Source organism: Coregonus lavaretus (genome assembly GCF_964263955.1).
Source record: "Coregonus lavaretus genome assembly, chromosome: 1".
NCBI lineage: Eukaryota > Metazoa > Chordata > Actinopteri > Salmoniformes > Salmonidae > Coregonus > Coregonus lavaretus.
In genome coordinates this window covers 92,022,632-92,041,238 of record NC_139988.1, presented here as the reverse complement: position 1 = coordinate 92,041,238, position 18,607 = coordinate 92,022,632, and the positions used below count along the sequence as shown (strand labels likewise).

General features: G+C 40.3%; 2 protein-coding genes across 3 annotated transcripts in view; both read right to left on the bottom strand.

Moving 5' to 3' along the window:
- The window catches only part of LOC311132866 (interferon-induced, double-stranded RNA-activated protein kinase-like), a 35,645-nt gene extending 24,603 nt beyond the window's left edge, over positions 1-11,042 (bottom strand). For both annotated transcript variants that reach the window (XM_084166222.1, XM_084166223.1), the window contains exons 1-2: positions 10,704-11,042; positions 1,782-1,924 (exon numbers count right to left, since the gene is read on the bottom strand). In XM_084166222.1, the coding sequence (XP_084022348.1) occupies positions 1,782-1,894 (113 nt within the window). In that variant the 5' untranslated portion in view covers positions 1,895-1,924; positions 10,704-11,042. The remainder of the gene's footprint in view (positions 1-1,781; positions 1,925-10,703) is intronic.
- Positions 11,043-11,883: 841 nt separating this feature from the next.
- Positions 11,884-17,633, bottom strand: LOC311132880 (G patch domain-containing protein 11-like). The gene is made up of 8 exons (XM_084166242.1): positions 17,328-17,633; positions 16,523-16,749; positions 16,022-16,063; positions 15,715-15,835; positions 14,542-14,632; positions 13,719-13,856; positions 12,432-12,513; positions 11,884-12,335 (listed from the first exon to the last, which is right to left on the bottom strand). The coding sequence occupies exons 1-8, from the start codon at positions 17,375-17,377 to the stop codon at positions 12,277-12,279; spliced, it is 810 nt and encodes a 269-aa protein (XP_084022368.1). The 5' UTR covers positions 17,378-17,633; the 3' UTR covers positions 11,884-12,276.
- Positions 17,634-18,607: the final 974 nt, after the last annotated feature.

Below are 18,607 nucleotides of genomic sequence, written 5' to 3'. Positions count from 1 at the left end.
TCAGTATATATACACCTGTTCTGAAAGGCCCCAGAGTCTGCAACACCACTAAGCAAGGGGCATCACCAAGCAAGCGGCACCATGAAGACCAAGGAGCTCTCCAAACAGGTCAGGGACAAAGTTGTGGAGAAGTACAGATCAGGGTTGGGTTATAAAAAAATATCAGAAACTTCGAACATCCCACGGAGCACCATTAAATCCATTATTAAAAAATTGAAAGAATATGGCACCCCAACAAACCTGCCAAGAGAGGGCCGCCCACCAAAACTCACGGACCAGGCAAGGAGGGCATTAATCAGAGAGGCAACAAAGAGACCAAAGATAACCCTGAAGGAGCTGCAAAGCTCCACAGCGGAAATTTGAGTATCTGTCCATAGGTCCACTTTAAGCCGTACATTCGACAGAGCTGGGCTTTACGGAAGAGTGGCCAGAAAAAAGCCATTACTTTAAGAAAGAAATAAGCAAACACGTTTGGTGTTCGCCAAAAGGCATGTGAGAGACTCCTCAAACACATGGAAGAAGGTACTCTGGTCAGATGAGACTAAAATTGAGCTTTTTGACCATCAAGGAAAACGCAATGTCTGGCGCAAACCCAACACCTCTCATCACCCCGATAACACCATCCCCACAGTGAAGCATGGTGGTGGCAGCATCATGCTGTGGGGATTTTTTTCCATCAGCAGGGACTGGGAAACTGGTCAGAATTGAAGGAATGATGGATGGTGCTAATACAGGGAAATTCTTGAGGGAAACCTGTTTCAGTCTTCCAGAGATTTGAGACTGGGACGGAGGTTCACCTTCCAGCAGGACAATGACCCTAAGCATACTGCTAAAGCAACACTCGAGTGGTTTAAGGGGAAACATTTAAATGTCTTGGAATGGCCTAGTCAAAGCCCAGACCTCAATCCAATTGAGAATCTGTGGTATGACTTAAAGATTGCTGTACACCAGCGGAACCCATCCAACTGGAGCAGTTTTGCCTTGAAGAATGGGCAATAATCCCAGTGGCTAGTTGTGCCAAGTTTATAGAGACATACCCCAAGAGACTTGCAGCTGTAATTGCTGCAAAAGGTGGATCTACAAAGTATTGACTTTGGGGGGGGGGGGGGGGTGAATAGTTATGCACGCTCAAGTTTTCCGTTTTTTTATCTTATTGGTAACTTTGTTTGTTTCACAATAAAAAATATTTTGCATCTTCAAAGTGGTAGGCATGTTGTGTAAATCAAATGATACAAACCCCCCCAAAATCTATTTTAATTCCAGGTTGTAAAAAATAGGAAAAATGCCAAGGGGGGTGAATACTTTCGCAAGCCACTGTATGTGTGTGTGTGTGTGTGTGGGTTGTTGTGTGTGTGAGTGAGTGCATGTGCGCTAAGGTGCGGAGCTGCTAAGGTACTGTGTTGTAGGCCAATAGTAGCCCTACTATTGAAATTGATCAATGAGGCTGTCAACTGAGTCAGAAATTCACCAGGGTTTTTTGTGTCTTTTTAACATTTCAGGTTTTCGCTCTCAAAGTCACACTTTTTGAAATAGAAAAACCACAACCAAGTCCATAACAATAAATAATTAAATAACAATAAACAATAAAATGAATAGCTTAAACCACAGCATGAGCCCACCTTTTGAGGACTGGGTTTGGGTTATTTATATTTTTGGCTGTAGTTAGCCTTTAATTAATTAAGGCACTGTTGTTTGGTTAGTGGTGTTTTTACAGCACATGAGATGGAGTTTGCAAAACAAAAAAAGCAATGTAGCTACTATGCCAGTTAAATTTGACTTACGTTTTAAGATGATCCGGTCCATCTGTACCAACCTCCTCAAACTTGACATCAGACATCTGACGGTTGCTCTGAGCAAACTCCATCAGTCTGGAGATATAATTTGTGGAACCCATTGATTATGATAAAAAATAATGCTGTCGAATCTGTAAGACATAAGGGGTGAAAAACAAAGGAAATCAAATCAAGACAACAAGTTATAACACTGTGATGGATTGTTCTGTGCGCATAATCAATGCATGTAAATGACCTAATAATCGATATGCAAACAATATAAGGACACAAGCTAGACTCCTTATCGAAGGTGTGAGCGACCACGGCCGATAGTTCAAGTTCAATTGGCAAACGATAAATAAAACATTCTGCAACAATGCTCAAAGTCATAACACCGTGATAATATCACCGTTGTAACTTAAGGGCCGTCCACACCAAGAACGATAACTATAACGATATATATATATATTTTTTAAATCATTCTTATTCAAGTGAACAGGAGCGTTCACAACGATAACTACAAAAACAGTGGAGAACGATATCATTTGGATTTTCAACTTTCAGAGTCCCTTCCAATTATAAAACATTGACAACCAGTGGTGTAGTGGAGGGTATCAATGTAATGTAGTGGAGGTATCAATGTAATGTAGTGGAGGGTATCAATGTAGTGTAGTGGAGGTATCAATGTAATGTAGTGGAGGTATCAATGTAGTGTAGTGGAGGTATCAATGTAATGTAGTGGAGGTATCAATGTAGTGTAGTGGAGGTATCAATGTAATGTAGTGGAGGTATCAATGTAGTGTAGTGGAGGTATCAATGTAGTGTAGTGGAGGTATCAATGTAGTGTAGTGGAGGTATCAAATCAAATCAAATTTTATTGGTCACATGCGCCGAATACAACAGGTGCAGACATTACAGTGAAATGCTTACTTACAGCCCTTAACCAACAGTGCATTTATTTTAAACAAAAAAAGTAAGAATAAAACAACAACAAAAAAAGTGTTGAGAAAAAAAAGAGCAGAAGTAAAATAAAGTGACAGTAGGGAGGATATATATACAGGGGGGTACCGTTGCAGAGTCAATGTGCGGGGGCACCGGCTAGTTGAGGTAGTTGAGGTGTAATCAATGTAATGTAGTGGAGGTATCAATGTAATGTAGTGGAGGTATCAATGTAATGTAGTGGAGGTATCAATGTAGTGTATTGGAGGTATCAATGTAATGTAGTGGAGGTATCAATGTAGTGTATTGGAGGTATCAATGTAATGTAGTGGAGGTATCAATGTAATGTAGTGGAGGTATCAATGTAATGTAGTGGAGGTATCAATGTAGTGTATTGGAGGTATCAATGTAATGTAGTGGAGGTATCAATGTAGTGTATTGGAGGTATCAATGTAATGTAGTGGAGGTATCAATGTAATGTAGTGGAGGTATCAATGTAATGTAGTGGAGGTATCAATGTAATGTAGTGGAGGTATCAATGTAATGTAGTGGAGGTATCAATGTAGTGTATTGGAGGTATCAATGTAATGTAGTGGAGGTATCAATGTAGTGTATTGGAGGTATCAATGTAATGTGGTGGAGGTATCAATGTAATGTAGTGGAGGTATCAATGTAATGTAGTGGAGGTATCAATGTAATGTAGTGGAGGTATGGTGTAGTTCCAGATGTGTCCAGAGGGGGGCAGTAGATCCAGTAGTGTAGTGGAGGTATACGCCATATCAATGAATAAGGCTGATGGAACAGATCAGAATGTTTCGCTTAAAATGTTGATCAACTATTATGTCTTCACATTTTACGCGCAGCACACGGCGGAAGGCCTATCCCCAAATGTTCCAAAACGCAATTTGCGTTAAACACCGTTCTAAAAATGCACACTGCACATGCGAGCGGTTTCATGGACAGAGATGGAAGTATCCCTTAGAAATGTAGAAAGAGGGGAGATCTAAAGATGCAACAACTATCACGGGTTGCTAATATTACTCGGATAATGATTTTGGCTGCTAGACAATGAAGGAAAGGAAAACGCATATGAGGAAGTCTTTATAAAATAATTGCCTCTGTGGTGGGATTTAGTCTATAGGCTACTTTGAAGCAAGACAACAAGACATGTCTTAATATATGATGTGAAACGTCCAGGTTTCAAACAATTAAGGAACAGGGAAAATATAGCAATGCTAATGATGGGCCTAACAGTCTTCTGGAAAATGGAAAGGCTTTTCCCAAAAACCTTCTCAATTAAATGTTAACTATCTACAAAGTAGCCTCTGCCTACCCAGCAGAATGATATCTTGATGATCCAGTAGCCATCTGTTTGCAAACTCCATCTCATGTGCTTCAAAAACACCACTAACCAAACAACAGTGCCTTCACACTTGAATTAAAGGGTAACTACAAAACAACAAAATATAGTAGATTTTTCCTAGACCTCAAAAGTGGTATCCTTCTGTGGTTTAAGCGTTGCTATGGCTTAGAACATCCAATTTCGTTGTTTTTCTATAACAAAAAGAGTGGATTTCTTTATTAATTTTTTATCTGAAACCTGTGAATGTTTTGCTCAGTTGACAGCCTCATTTATCTGTTCCAATAGTAGTTATACTATTAGCACAGTCCAGCTTGGGTTGGTCTGACTGTGAAAGACCAATATGGAATTTATAATTTTAGGTCATTCAGAGTGTGTCACTGACTTTTTCCACACAGGGCACCTTTCCTTCGCCGGCCCACACAGGGCACCTTTCCTTCGCCGGCGGGCCATTGGGAAATTTTGGCCACAATTTTGAGTATACCACTTCTCCAGGCACCACTACACCACTGTTGACAACCAATCAAAAATGCGTTTCTATTGAAGCGTTCTTGGTTCAACCAATCAAAAATGCGTTTCTATTGAAGCGTTCTTGGTTCAACCAATCAAAAATGCGTTTCTATTGAAGCGTTCTTGGTTCAACCAATCAAAAATGCGTTTCTATTGAAGCGTTCTTGGTTCATCCAATCAAAAATGCGTTTCTATTGAAGCGTTCTTGGTTCATCCAATCAAAAATGCGTTCTATTGAAGCGTTCTTGGTTCTAGTTGCGCGAGGGTTCTCGGACGGGAGAGAAGGCAGAGAGCACGGCTTGGGAGAATGATGATCCACGACAAACAGCACATATCAGTGGAAGGCCGATCTGTTAACACCGATACCTCCTGACATCACTGTGTAAATTCATTGGGTACAGGCTATTCACTGCAGGATTAGGACTCAAATGTAGCTAATGAATGATGGGTTTCATAGGCCTCTATCTTAGGCTACACATCTCTAGTGTGTCTTCTCTTTGCGCAATAACGCACCTGGCCTCTCCACTGCCTCTCTCAGCTACAGCTGTTCCTCTTAGCTCGTGGAGTCCCAGGAAAAGCTCAAGTACAATAGCTTATGTACATTTAATTCCAGCATTTTATTTACTACTACTAGCTTATCGAGGAGAGATTCCAGCTCTTGCTTGCTGAATGTAAAATAAAGAAGTCAAAAGAACTGGCAGGCAGAGTGAGAGACAGTGAGAGAGACAGTGAGAGAGACAGTGAGAGAGAGAGAGAGACAGTGAGAGAGAGAGAGAGAGAGAGAGAGAGAGAGAGAGAGAGAGAGAGACAGAGACAGAGACAGAGAGACAGAGAGAGAGAGAGACAGAATGTGGATGTTTTGACTCAAATGGAGAAAAGAGAAGTAGACTTCCTGATCACTCTCTCTCTTATTGATGATATTTTCTGTTGGCCACAAACATTCTCAACCAGGTATCACTGTGCATCACTCTGGGAAAAAGATACATACCCCGTATAGGGTTAAATGTAAGAAAAGAAATATGCCAAATTACTTTCTATGTTCTGAAATAGCATCTAAGAGCTCTGGTGGAACTCATCGAAACTCTGCAAAGATGCCAAGAAACAACATTTGATTTAGATGTGTGGTATGAAACATGTTGTGATATCATATATTCTGAAATGGGGGAAAATGATGTGAATAAAGAATACACTCCAAGTCCAGGAAAGTTTACAAGCTGAACAAGCCTTACTGGAGTGATGAGTTAGGGGATCTATGGTCTGAAATGTACAAGGCTGAGTACTTATTTATACAGTGTAAAGATGGGAATACAAGAGAACATTTTAGGAAGGAATTTAAGAAAAAACTGCTTGTGTTTGATAAAAGACTGCGCCTATTCAAACAGAGATATCAGAGAGGGTAGGTATTATACCTTGAGGAGATACGGACAAGAAATCCTCAACAGTTCTGGAGCCAAATAAACAAGTTAGGACCAAAAACAACATAAGAAAATTTCAATGGAAGTCAGGGAAGGAGACAGACCACCAGATATACCCTGGCATTATGTGGCTGAGGAGACAGACCACCAGATATACCCTGGCATTATGTAGCTGAGCCATGAGGAGACAGACCACCAGATATACCCTGGCATTATGTAGCTGAGGAGACAGACCACCAGATATACCCTGGCATTATGTAGCTGAGGAGACAGACCACCAGATATACCCTGGCATTATGTGGCTGAGGAGACAGACCACCAGATATACCCTGGCATTATGTAGCTGAGGAGACAGACCACCAGATATACCCTGGCATTATGTGGCTGAGGAGACAGACCACCAGATATACCCTGGCATTATGTGGCTGAGGAGACAGACCACCAGATATACCCTGGCATTATGTAGCTGAGGAGACAGACCACCAGATATACCCTGGCATTATGTAGCTGAGGAGACAGACCACCAGATATACCCTGGCATTATGTAGCTGAGGAGACAGACCTCCAGATATACCCTGGCATTATGTAGCTGAGGAGACAGACCACCAGATATACCCTGGCATTATGTGGCTGAGGAGACAGACCACCAGATATACCCTGGCATTATGTGGCTGAGGAGACAGACCACCAGATATACCCTGGCATTATGTAGCTGAGGAGACAGACCACCAGATATACCCTGGCATTATGTAGCTGAGGAGACAGACCACCAGATATACCCTGGCATTATGTGGCTGAGGAGACAGACCACCAGATATACCCTGGCATTATGTGGCTGAGGAGACAGACCACCAGATATACCCTGGCATTATGTGGCTGAGCCATGAGGAGACAGACCACCAGATATACCCTGGCATTATGTAGCTGAGGAGACAGACCACCAGATATACCCTGGCATTATGTGGCTGAGCCATGAGGAGACAGACCACCAGATATACCCTGGCATTATGTGGCTGAGCCATGAGGAGACAGACCACCAGATATACCCTGGCATTATGTAGCTGAGCCATGAGGAGACAGACCACCAGATATACCCTGGCATTATGTAGCTGAGGAGACAGACCACCAGATATACCCTGGCATTATGTGGCTGAGGAGACAGACCACCAGATATACCCTGGCATTATGTAGCTGAGGAGACAGACCACCAGATATACCCTGGCATTATGTAGCTGAGGAGACAGACCACCAGATATACCCTGGCATTATGTGGCTGAGGAGACAGACCACCAGATATACCCTGGCATTATGTGGCTGAGGAGACAGACCACCAGATATACCCTGGCATTATGTGGCTGAGGAGACAGACCACCAGATATACCCTGGCATTATGTAGCTGAGGAGACAGACCACCAGATATACCCTGGCATTATGTGGCTGAGGAGACAGACCACCAGATATACCCTGGCATTATGTGGCTGAGGAGACAGACCACCAGATATACCCTGGCATTATGTAGCTGAGGAGACAGACCACCAGATATACCCTGGCATTATGTGGCTGAGGAGACAGACCACCAGATATACCCTGGCATTATGTGGCTGAGGAGACAGACCACCAGATATACCCTGGCATTATGTGGCTGAGCCATGAGGAGAAAATAAAATGTTTTTTTTGTCCATTGTGTATTTCAGTTTGCGGAATATTTAGATAAAAGCCTGGAATAAAAGTGCTACCTATAATTCAATTATAAAGATATTTAGCTTCTATGTGGTAAATGGTACGTGTGTATATAGATTGTGTAGAGGCTGTGTGTATATAGATTGTGTAGAGGCTGTGTGTATATAGATTGTGTAGAGGCTGTGTGTATATAGATTGTGTAGAGGCTGTGTGTATATAGATTGTGTAGAGGCTGTGTGTATATAGATTGTGTAGAGGCTGTGTGTATATAGATTGTGTAGAGGCTGTGTGTATATAGATTGTGTAGAGGCTATGTGTATATAGATTGTGTAGAGGCTGTGTGTATATAGATTGTGTAGAGGCTTGTCTCCCACATGAATCTCCTCTTCCAGACTGGGTTAAAATGCCTTCTGTTTCTATAATTAATGTTTTTATTTATTTATTTTATATTTTTATTTATGTTATATTTACTATTTATTATGTATTGATTTTATTATTTTATTTTTTCACTCTTTATGCGATGCGCACTGCAGAGAACACCGGAAGAAGAATTATCACTGAATTACCACAGTGAATTATTGTAATGTTTGTTTATGTGTTGATTAATCCTATAAGGGATGGGGTTACCAACTGGCGATTTGACATGAAAATAAAAATTACATTTAATTCATTCATTCAACAGTGAAAGAGAGAGACAGTGAGAGAGCGAGAGAGTGAGAGAGAAAGACAGTGAGAGAGACAGTGAGAGAGAGAGACAGTGAGAGAGAGAGAGAGTGAGAGAGATGGAGACAGTGAGAGAGATGGAGACAGTGAGAGAGAGAGTGAGAGAGAGAGTGAGTGAGAGAAAGACCTTGAGAGAGTGAGTGAGAGAAAAGACAGTGTGATCAAAACACACCATATAAGTAGCCTGCTAATGTACCTTTCTGGAGCTTGTAAACTGTCGAGAATGGACCCATAACTGATCCAAATGGTTGCATAATCAAGTAAAATAATGTCCTTGTCTAAAAATGTAGGCCTAATCAATATTGGAGACTTGCGTGCCCGGGGACTGCAGAGCGCAACCTGGAGGAATGCACAGATCTGCCATTTCATAACCTGTAAACTTTTTTTATTGCATTTTGCCAGGTCATATTTATAGCCCTACTATTTAGCTACACGTGGTTCTAAATAGTACCACATATGGGTTCTTTGGCTTGTAACCATAGGGGAACCCTTTTGGGGACTATATAGAACCCTTTTTTGAAGGTTCAATAAAGAACCATGCTCATAAGGTTCTAAATGGAACCTTTATGGTGCTATATAGAACCCTTTCCTAACGTTCTATAAAAGAACCATTAAAGGGTTCTATATAGCACCAAACAAGGGTTCTGCTGTGGTTACAACCCTTTTTTTTATGGTTCTTTATAGAACCATTCTCAATTTGAAAGGTGCTTTGTAGATCATTTTGAAGAACCGGACATGGTTTTTTATTCTGGTCAGCCATATTATATTGTTAAAATTCCCAGAGGTGTTATTATTGTGTTGATAGTTGACTAACTGAATCAGGTGTACTAGTTCTGGAACAGCTGGGGGTCCCTGAGGAGAGACCTGAGAACCACTGACTGATTTAGTCAACCATTCTCACCATTCTCACCATTCTCAATTGACACAAGGCCTTATGTGATTTATGAGAGTCTTTCCCAAGACACCATAGTCATCTTTAACATGTAATTACATTACAGGACACATTAAATAAACTGGAATGACACTCTCTCACCTTTAACAAAAAAGAGCTGTGAGCAAACCACTCCCCCAGATATTCTAATGAGCCGCCTCCCTTACATTTTAATTATCACTAAAAAGAGCAAAGAACCGTTTTGTGAAAAGTAAAGAATCCTTGAAGAGCTCAAAGGGTCCGTTGAGTCATTATGGTTCCACATAGAACCATCACCCTTTCCAATGAACCCTTGAGGAACCCTCCTTTGTTTGTATGTAATGAATGGCCTAACATCTTGCTAATATTTAACTTCTTACTTCGGCCACGCGACTGGCCGTTCTCTCTTCCAGCTGTTCTTATGTGCAATTAAATTATTAAATCAGTCATTTAGCAGACGCTCTTATCCAGAGCGACTTACAGGAGCAATTAGGGTTAAGTGCCTTGCTCAAGGGCACATCGACAGATATTTTTTCTCTCCACCTAGTCGGCTCGGGGATTAGAACCAGCGACCTTTCGGTTACTGGCACAACGCTCTTAACCACTAAGCTACCTGCAATAGGCTGTGCGGACTCAAGCCTCTACTTGATTTCTCTTCACCTGAAATCCCAGGTAAAGCTATAGGTTACTAAATCCACAGGACATGTATTTGTATTATGTTTTATACTAGGCCTAATAGCCTTTTCTTGGAGAGAAACTGGCTTGCTCTTGTTATTTGCTGAATTTAAAATCGACCTAGGCCAAAATGAACTGTCGGGGAAGGAAGGTTGGCTTCTTATCGTTCATAGCGATGGTTATCAACTCCACCGCAGAGATGGAACGTAAATCACAGAAAAATAGATATTGTGGTGGCAGCTGCAGAGAAGTACTTGGGTGTACGAAAGTTGGAAGGGTGTTTTTTTATTTTATTTTAATACTTTTTGAATCACAAAGTATAATGGATTTATACTATAGTCCAGTTGGAGACGGCAATGCAACATATTGGATGCCAACCGCCGTTAAACCCCACCGAAGAAGAACTCTGGCCACAGTAATGATAGTTACACTGATGCATTGCTAATGGTTACACAGGTCAAACAGAGAGACGAGCACAGTGAAAAAGAAAATACAAACAAATTGACATATATTCGAAAAATTGAAATAACTTGCAAACCAAGCGATCAATGACATGAAGCAAAAGACACGCAGGCTAAACAGCGTATGTTGTTGAATTGCGTCATTTAAATACGAGTTTCTATATTATGTTTTCGTTACATGTATGTTGAAGTATTATTTGCAGTTGTCACTATGACAATGAACACACCCTGAAGTACTGAATCGTCTGTGTAACTTACCACCTTATTAATAGGCCGACAGCGTGCAGTAGGATGAGTTGATCAGTGGATCGACCGGTGTAGAACGATCAACTTTCCTCTAGTGTGGATGATCTCCAACGTTTTATAGTTATGTATAATGTATTGTTATAGTTACCGTCCTTTGTGTGAATGGCACCCAGAAGTGTTTGAATATTTACCAGCTGTCAGTGTCCAGTCATCACGCTTGACTTTCGTTTTGTGTTTCTAAACAGAGGAAAAGGAAGAGAGGCCCAACTCGGAGGACAATCTGTCTCCCTCCAGCAGGTGGCGTCTTGTCGTTGTTTCGCCCACCAAGCAATGAGTTTTTGAATGGAGGTCAATGTGTGTGTCGAATCTGGTCAACAAAAAAAGTTATGACTTATTTGCTACGTGAGATGTATTTGCTCGAATATAAGTTTCGTAATGCTTAAGTTGTTATGAGTGTACTGATTTAAGTAGGACACGTGACATCCCGGCAACTTAACACTTCATATGGGAGTGGCTATGCATATTCATGAAAGGAGGCTAGTTGCGTAGCGTCTCTCTCCATTGAATACAGGTGGTTGACGTCAACAACCCTCATCGAATATTCAAAACAGGATTACAATAATGAGACGTATCCACCAATCCAAAGAAAGGACAGGCTGGACAGCCCCGCCGTTCCGCGTTGTGGACAACTCCCACTGTTAGGACGGAGAGGCGTATCTTGTCAGTGTATCCAGAATTTTTGGTTTCGATTTCCCGAACCATACGTCATCAGCCAATATAGCTACTGGGCTGACGTCCATGTGTCGGCTGCAAATAATTATATTCCCATGATAAAACAAAAACAAAATTCAGTTAGTGATATGTATGTGAGAGGTTTTAGAGGTTAAACGAATAAGAAAAAAGTGTTTACATGCCAGTAAAGTTTTAAACGGCTCCAAACATTATATCTGCAATGCAATAATTGTTGCGTCCTATTGAATACCACTTATTAGTTAACGAGGCAAACATCTCGACCTGGTGGTCTGTGGATGCAACTTAGTATTTAATGAGGCAAACATCTTGACTCGTTGGTCTGTGGATGCCATGGATAAATAAACTATGCAGATGTCATGTTTGCCTGTCAAATTGACAAATAACACAATCCAGATTATGATACAAGTAACATTTAAATTCATTGTTTCTGAATCATATAAAAGGTGTTTTAATTTATTAATAAAAAAAAAAACATGTTCAGGAAGAAAATACATAAAATGCCCTGTCTGCATTATAAATAATACAAATTCACACTTTATAGGTCAAAACTCGCCTATATATCATACAGGGGCAGATGTTATATGTATCAAGCAGCTCAGAATAGGAGTGTTGATTTAGAATCAGCTCCCCCCCTGTCCGTGTAACCTTATTCATTGTGATCTAAAGAGAAAAACTGATCCCAGATCAGTCCTCCTACTGAGACACTTCATACCTACGTCCTCTGATCCCATTTATAATCCCCAATCCAAGTTGCTGATGCCTCCAGTCTCTTCTGTAGATTATTCTGCAGTGTTCAGTCGTCGTGGTCAGTCGTCGTGGTCAGTCGTCGTGGTCAGTCGTCGTGGTCTGCAGCTGTGTCTCCAGGACAATCGGAACACAGATCCTCCTCATCTGTAGGTCACAAACTGCGTGAGGTGGTGTTCGATCTCTTGTCAAGAAGGACACGGCCAGGTATGTTTTATTAAAGTGAGTAGGATTCATTCTTACCATTGTAAGCAGTCCCACACCATATGCAGTAAAAATGGACCCCTCTTAAATATGATGTCAGAATTTGTAGCTTGTCCAGTGACTAGAAAAGATCATTAAAACAAGGTTGTCACAGGAGGAACTTCAAAATATGAATCTAGATTTAATTTAATCCTACTGTTACATGCCATTATAACGTCTATTCTTATAATATAATATAATAATATGCCATTTAGCAGACGCTTTTATCCAAAGCGACTTACAGTCATGTGTGCATACATTTTTACGTATGGGTGGTCCCGGGGATCGAACCCACTACCCTGGCGTTACAAGCGCCGTGCTCTACCAATTGAGCTACAGAGGACCAGAGGACATTCTTAATTCAATCCTACCGTTTCATGCCATTATAACGTCTATTCTTAATTCAATCCTACTGTTTCATGCCATTATAACGTCTATTCTTAATTCAATCCTACCGTTTCATGCCATTATAACGTCTATTCTTAATTCAATCCTACTGTTTCATGCCATTATAACGTCTATTCTTAATTCAATCCTACCGTTTCATGCCATTATAACGTCTATTCTTAATTCAATCCTACTGTTTCATGCCATTATAACGTCTATTCTTAATTCAATCCTACCGTTTCATGCCATTATAACGTCTATTCTTAATTCAAACCTACTGTTTCATGCCATTATAATGTCTATTCTTAATTCAAACCTACTGTTTCATGCCATTATAACGTCTATTCTTAATTCAATCCTACCGTTTCATGCCATTATAACGTCTATTCTTAATTCAGTCCTACCGTTTCATGCCATTATAACGTCTATTCTTAATTCAATCCTACTGTTTCATGCCATTATAATGTCTATTCTTAATTCAATCCTACCGTTTCATGCCATTATAACGTCTATTCTTAATTCAATCCTACCGTTTCATGCCATTATAACGTCTATTCTTAATTCAATCCTACTGTTTCATGCCATTATAATGTCTATTCTTAATTCAGTCCTACCGTTTCATGCCATTATAACGTCTATTCTTAATTCAGTCCTACTGTTTCATGCCATTATAACGTCTATTCTTAATTCAATCCTACTGTTTCATGCCATTATAACGTCTATTCTTAATTCAATCCTACTGTTTCATGCCATTATAACGTCTATTCTTAATTCAGTCCTACTGTTTCATGCCATTATAACATCTATTCTTAATTCAGTCCTACTGTTTCATGCCATTATAACCTCTATTATTTAGTCTCCTTCCTGAGCTTCTATCATATTAAAATGAAATGTACTAACAGTTAACTCTTCCTCCTCCACTTTGTCTTCCTCCTCCACTTTGTCTTCCTCCTCCTCCTCCTCTTCCTCTTCCCCCTCCTCCTCCTCCTCAACCACCAGTTTAGGCCAGTACCAGTCTTCTCTGGGCACCGTGACACCCTGGAGTTCAAAGGAGAGTATTCAGTATGGTCAGCGTTAACGATAAAAGGCCTTTTCTTCTTGTCAATAGATTTGTGAGTAGCTAGGTTTCAATCCAATTGGCGACAGATTTTCAGGAAAATAATTGTAAAATCTGCTTAAAAACACATTTTCCACCAGAGCTGTTTCCATCAAATTGACTTTTGGCTGATAAAAGGCTGTGTGAGGACCTAGTGCACGTAAAGATTTATTTAGCGGTTAAATTCCCACGTAACAAAAAGATCCCACCTTGTCTGGCGTATTTTGTCTTGTCGACGTTTGGAAAGTTTACCGACACATGTTCTGTTTCCAACCTGTTTGAACTGACATGTCCTTTACTGGCATTAGACATGTTGGATGGAAACCTGGCTGGTGTCAACATGATAGAGTAGAGTTGGCTTTGTGGGATTAGTGGTAGACTGTTCTAATATCCACACTACTAATGTAACGGGCATGTAAGGGGTATGCTACTATGGACATTGGTATGTGGTCTCTCACCTTCTCACAGGCTTTCAGACTGTGTGTGTGTGTGTGTGTGTGTGTGTGTGTGTGTGTGTGTGTGTGTGTGTGTGTGTGTGTCTAACCTTCTGACTGTCCAGCTGCTCACAGGCTTTCAGACTGTGTGTGTGTGTGTGTGTGTGTGTGTGTGTGTGTGTGTGTATCTAACCTTCTGACTGTCCAGCTGCTCACAGGCTTTCTGACTCCTCCTGAGGTCCCCCTCAATCTTTTGCTCCTCCCGCTCTGTCCTCATCCTCACTCTGATGTACAGCATTAGAACACATGTACAGCATTAGAACACATGTACAGCATTAGAACACATGTACAGCATTAGAACACATGTACAGCATTAGAACACATGTACAGCATTAGAACACATGTACAGCATTGGAACACATGTACAGCATTATAACACATGTACAGCATTAGAACACATGTACAGCATTAGAACACATGTACAGCATTAGAACACATGTACAGCATTAGAACACATGTACAGCATTGGAACACATGTACAGCATTATAACACATGTACAGCATTATAACACATGTACAGCATTATAACACATGTACAGCATTATAACACATGTACAGCATTAGAACACATGTACAGCATTAGAACACAGAACAGCATTAGAACACATGTACAGCATTATAACACATGTACAGCATTAGAACACATGTACAGCATTAGAACACATGTACAGCATTATAACACATGTACAGCATTATAACACATGTACAGCATTAGAACACATGTACAGCATTAGAACACAGAACAGCATTAGAACACAGAACAGCATTAGAACACAGAACAGCATTAGAACACAGAACAGCATTAGAACACAGAACAGCATTAGAACACAGAACAGCATTAGAACACAGAACAGCATTAGAACACAGAACAGCATTAGAACACAGAACAGCATTAGAACACAGAACAGCATTAGAACACAGAACAGCATTAGAACACAGAACAGCATTAGAACACTGAAAAGCATTAAGACATGTACACAGTGAAAAGAAGGTAGTGTTGATGTGTTGATTATCTATCAACACATGTACACACAGATATATACAGATATACACAGATATATACAGATATATACAAATCATACAGAAATACAGAAATATATGCAATTTGATTTGGCAATAAACAACCTTAGATAGGCATCTTTACTAAGATAAATAATATAGGCTACCTCTATTTGGGAGATTGACCATGTCATCCTGTAACACTTTGTCTACGTCCCAAATAGTACACTATTCCCTATATAGTGCACTATTTTTTTTTTACCAGAGCCAATAGGGAATAGGGTGCCATTTGGGACTTGGCCTTTACCTGAAGTCCTCCAGGGACTGTTTCTCATTGTGTTGTTTGGCCCGGGCTTTCTGACGGTAATGTTCCAGTTCCTCCTCTGCTTTCCTCTTCTTCACCCCCTCCATCCCGATGCCCCCTCTGTCTGAGTGATACAATAACCACAGGATGATGCACTATGTTTACAACCATTGCAACAACAAAAGGTTATGTTAGAGGTAATTGGTCAATTGCATTAGGTAGGCTACATCTCTTAAAAAAGATACATTGATGCACACCCTGTCAATGTGTAGGTTAGGATTTTGTCTTGGATATGTTAATACATTCTCACCCGTTTTGATACTTAGTGGAATAGGTTCGACTCTTCCCGCCCCTGCGAAAAGGAACAAAGACAGAAATCAATACTTAAAAAAAAAAATCTACCATGTGATGTCAGGCCTGATCATCATATTGTAACAACCTTCTCCCAACACAGCGACCTCGTCAAGGGTTCAGATGTCTTAGCGGAACTGCTAAGGTGTTGGGTTGACAGTATCATGTCTTAGCGGAACTGCTAAGGTGTTGGGTTGACAGTATCATGTCTTAGCGGAACTGCTAAGGTGTTGGGTTGACAGTATCAAAGTCCAGGGTTCAAGCCCCAGTCTGTATATCCCTTGACTTCGCTACAACACTAATAACGCCATCACTAAAGAGGCCTGACTGACTTAGTTCATGTGATGATCTGGCCTAACTCCTAGCTGAATACATTAAACTCAGGCACTTATTTCCGAGTTGAATTGATTCAGATAAGAAGTAATACGATACATTCTGAGTTGAACTGGAGAGGACTGACCCTGCTTCCCCAGGCCTTGTCCAGCTTTGTAGCCCATCTTCTGCAGCAGAGCAAAGCCCTTGTTCTGGTTGCTGATGGTGCTGTGCTGTGCTGCCTCTCTACTCTCCTGCTCCAGCTCTTTAATAGTTTTCTGCCGGTTCTTAACGTTCTTCTCCTTGTGAAGCACCTCTTTCCTCAGGGCCTCCTTCACACGCTTCACCATCGGGATACCGGGCTTCACATCTGGTCTGCCAGGGAGATGGACACAGAGAGAACATTGCACATAAATTGAGAATTTAGCTATAAATGGAACACACATGTAATAACCAGAAAATAGACACTCAATTATTTTTTTTGAATACTCTTCTGCGGAATGTGTAACAAAATCTGAGGTGAGACAGTCAAGTCAGACGCTACGTGCAGGCTTTTGATCCAGCCAATTACTACTACTACTAAAACACCAAATTAAATTAATCAGCATGCCTTTGCATGCTCGCTAGCTAAATCTGGGGCGCGTTCAGCAGGACACAACGTTTTGGACATTCAGATAGGAATATGTAATATAGAACAAACATGCCTCTCCAACATTTAGACCAAGCAGGAGACCAAGGTATTATGTCGTCTTTATTCATGGCATTTCTATCTGCAACGTTTGGCAACTGAACGGGGCACCTATTCAGCTGTGTAGCTAGCTAATTAGCTACGTTAACTAACGTTACAGTAACTAGCTAGCTAATGATACCCATCATCACAACTTCACACACCGATGTAGCCGTTAGCTACAATTCATTTGCTCACCGTACGGTAACTGAAAAAAGAAACTCACATTTGACTGAGAAAGGCATCAGACATATAATCATCTTCGTCTTCAGCCATTATTGACTTGTAAAACCGAACAAGTGAACTATTATTTTTCAGCTAGCTTTCGCCTTTTTCTCGGTTGTCACTAGTTAGTTACCACATCCACAATGTCATAATGGCTAAACCCCGCCTATTTCTACAATTTATCTTCTTCAAATCGGATTTTTAACCTAATCTTGAACACACTGCTGACCTTATGCCTAACCCTAACCTTAAATGAAGACAAAAAAGCTATTTTTTGTTTTTATGAATTTTTACGATGTAGCTAGACACTTTTGACTTTGTGGCTGTGGTAACTAGTGACAACCATTTTCCGTTCGCGAAAAGGTTCCGGCTGGAACCTCTGCACATTTGATCGGTTCCGGTTACATGTTGCGCGTCTAAACAATATTTTGTGAAGAAAAAATATAACAAATGAATGTACATAAGGCCAAGAACTAATACAGTATTATACCTTTAATCAAATCATAAGATTCAATATTGCCCCAAAATGTTGTCCTGACATTTTGATGAGTTTCCCGCCGGAACAATTACATTGCCAATTTGTTTTATTTTATTTATTTTTTAACAACAATAAATCAATACAAGAATGTAAACAAGGTACACAAGTATACATAAAGAATATACAAAGGACAAGTTGGCTATGGGAGGGGCCAGGGGCGGGGCTAACATGTTACACAAAGTCTAAAAGGGACATACACACATCTAGAATTCTAACACCTTTTTTGTTGGTACAGTATTTGATTGTCTTAAAATATTCTTCAATTTATTTTTGTAAAGTAAGAAAAAAGGGGTGTTATGTTTGTAAATTTACATTTGTGAATATGAAATTTGGCCAAAATATTTAATTACATAAAATTGTTTCATATTATTTATATCGTAGGTAAAGAATCCAAGCAGTACATCTCTCCATAATAGGGTAAAATCTTTATAAATATGTTCAAATATAAATCTACTGTGTGCCACCGACCAATGACGTGTATAACCCCGGTTTTTCTGACGTTATTGCTAAATTCACATGCTAGTCGGACCTGAAAAGTCGGAAATATCCGAGTGGATTTGAAGCCTCTGGTCGGCCATATTGGCACACCCTAGCTAGCAGTCCTCCGTAGGAATGAATGGAATTCTACAGTATTTGAATGAAATGTTTCAAGGACAAAATTACATGTATTTAAGTATTTTTTGTTGTTTTATTGTGGAAAGTAACATTAGTACTCTCTAAAAAATATATTTAAAGGAAAATGT

Excerpts from the sequence above, each read along its gene's own strand:
- LOC311132880 (XM_084166242.1), bottom strand. The coding sequence starts at position 17,377 with ATGGCTGAAGACGAAGATGATTATATGTCTGATGCCTTTCTCAGTCAA. Across the intron at positions 15,836-16,021 it reads TCCACTAAGTATCAAAACGG|ACAGAGGGGGCATCGGGATG; the intron begins GTGAGAATGTAT and ends TGTATCACTCAG. Across the intron at positions 14,633-15,714 it reads CAGTCCCTGGAGGACTTCAG|AGTGAGGATGAGGACAGAGC; the intron begins GTAAAGGCCAAG and ends GCTGTACATCAG.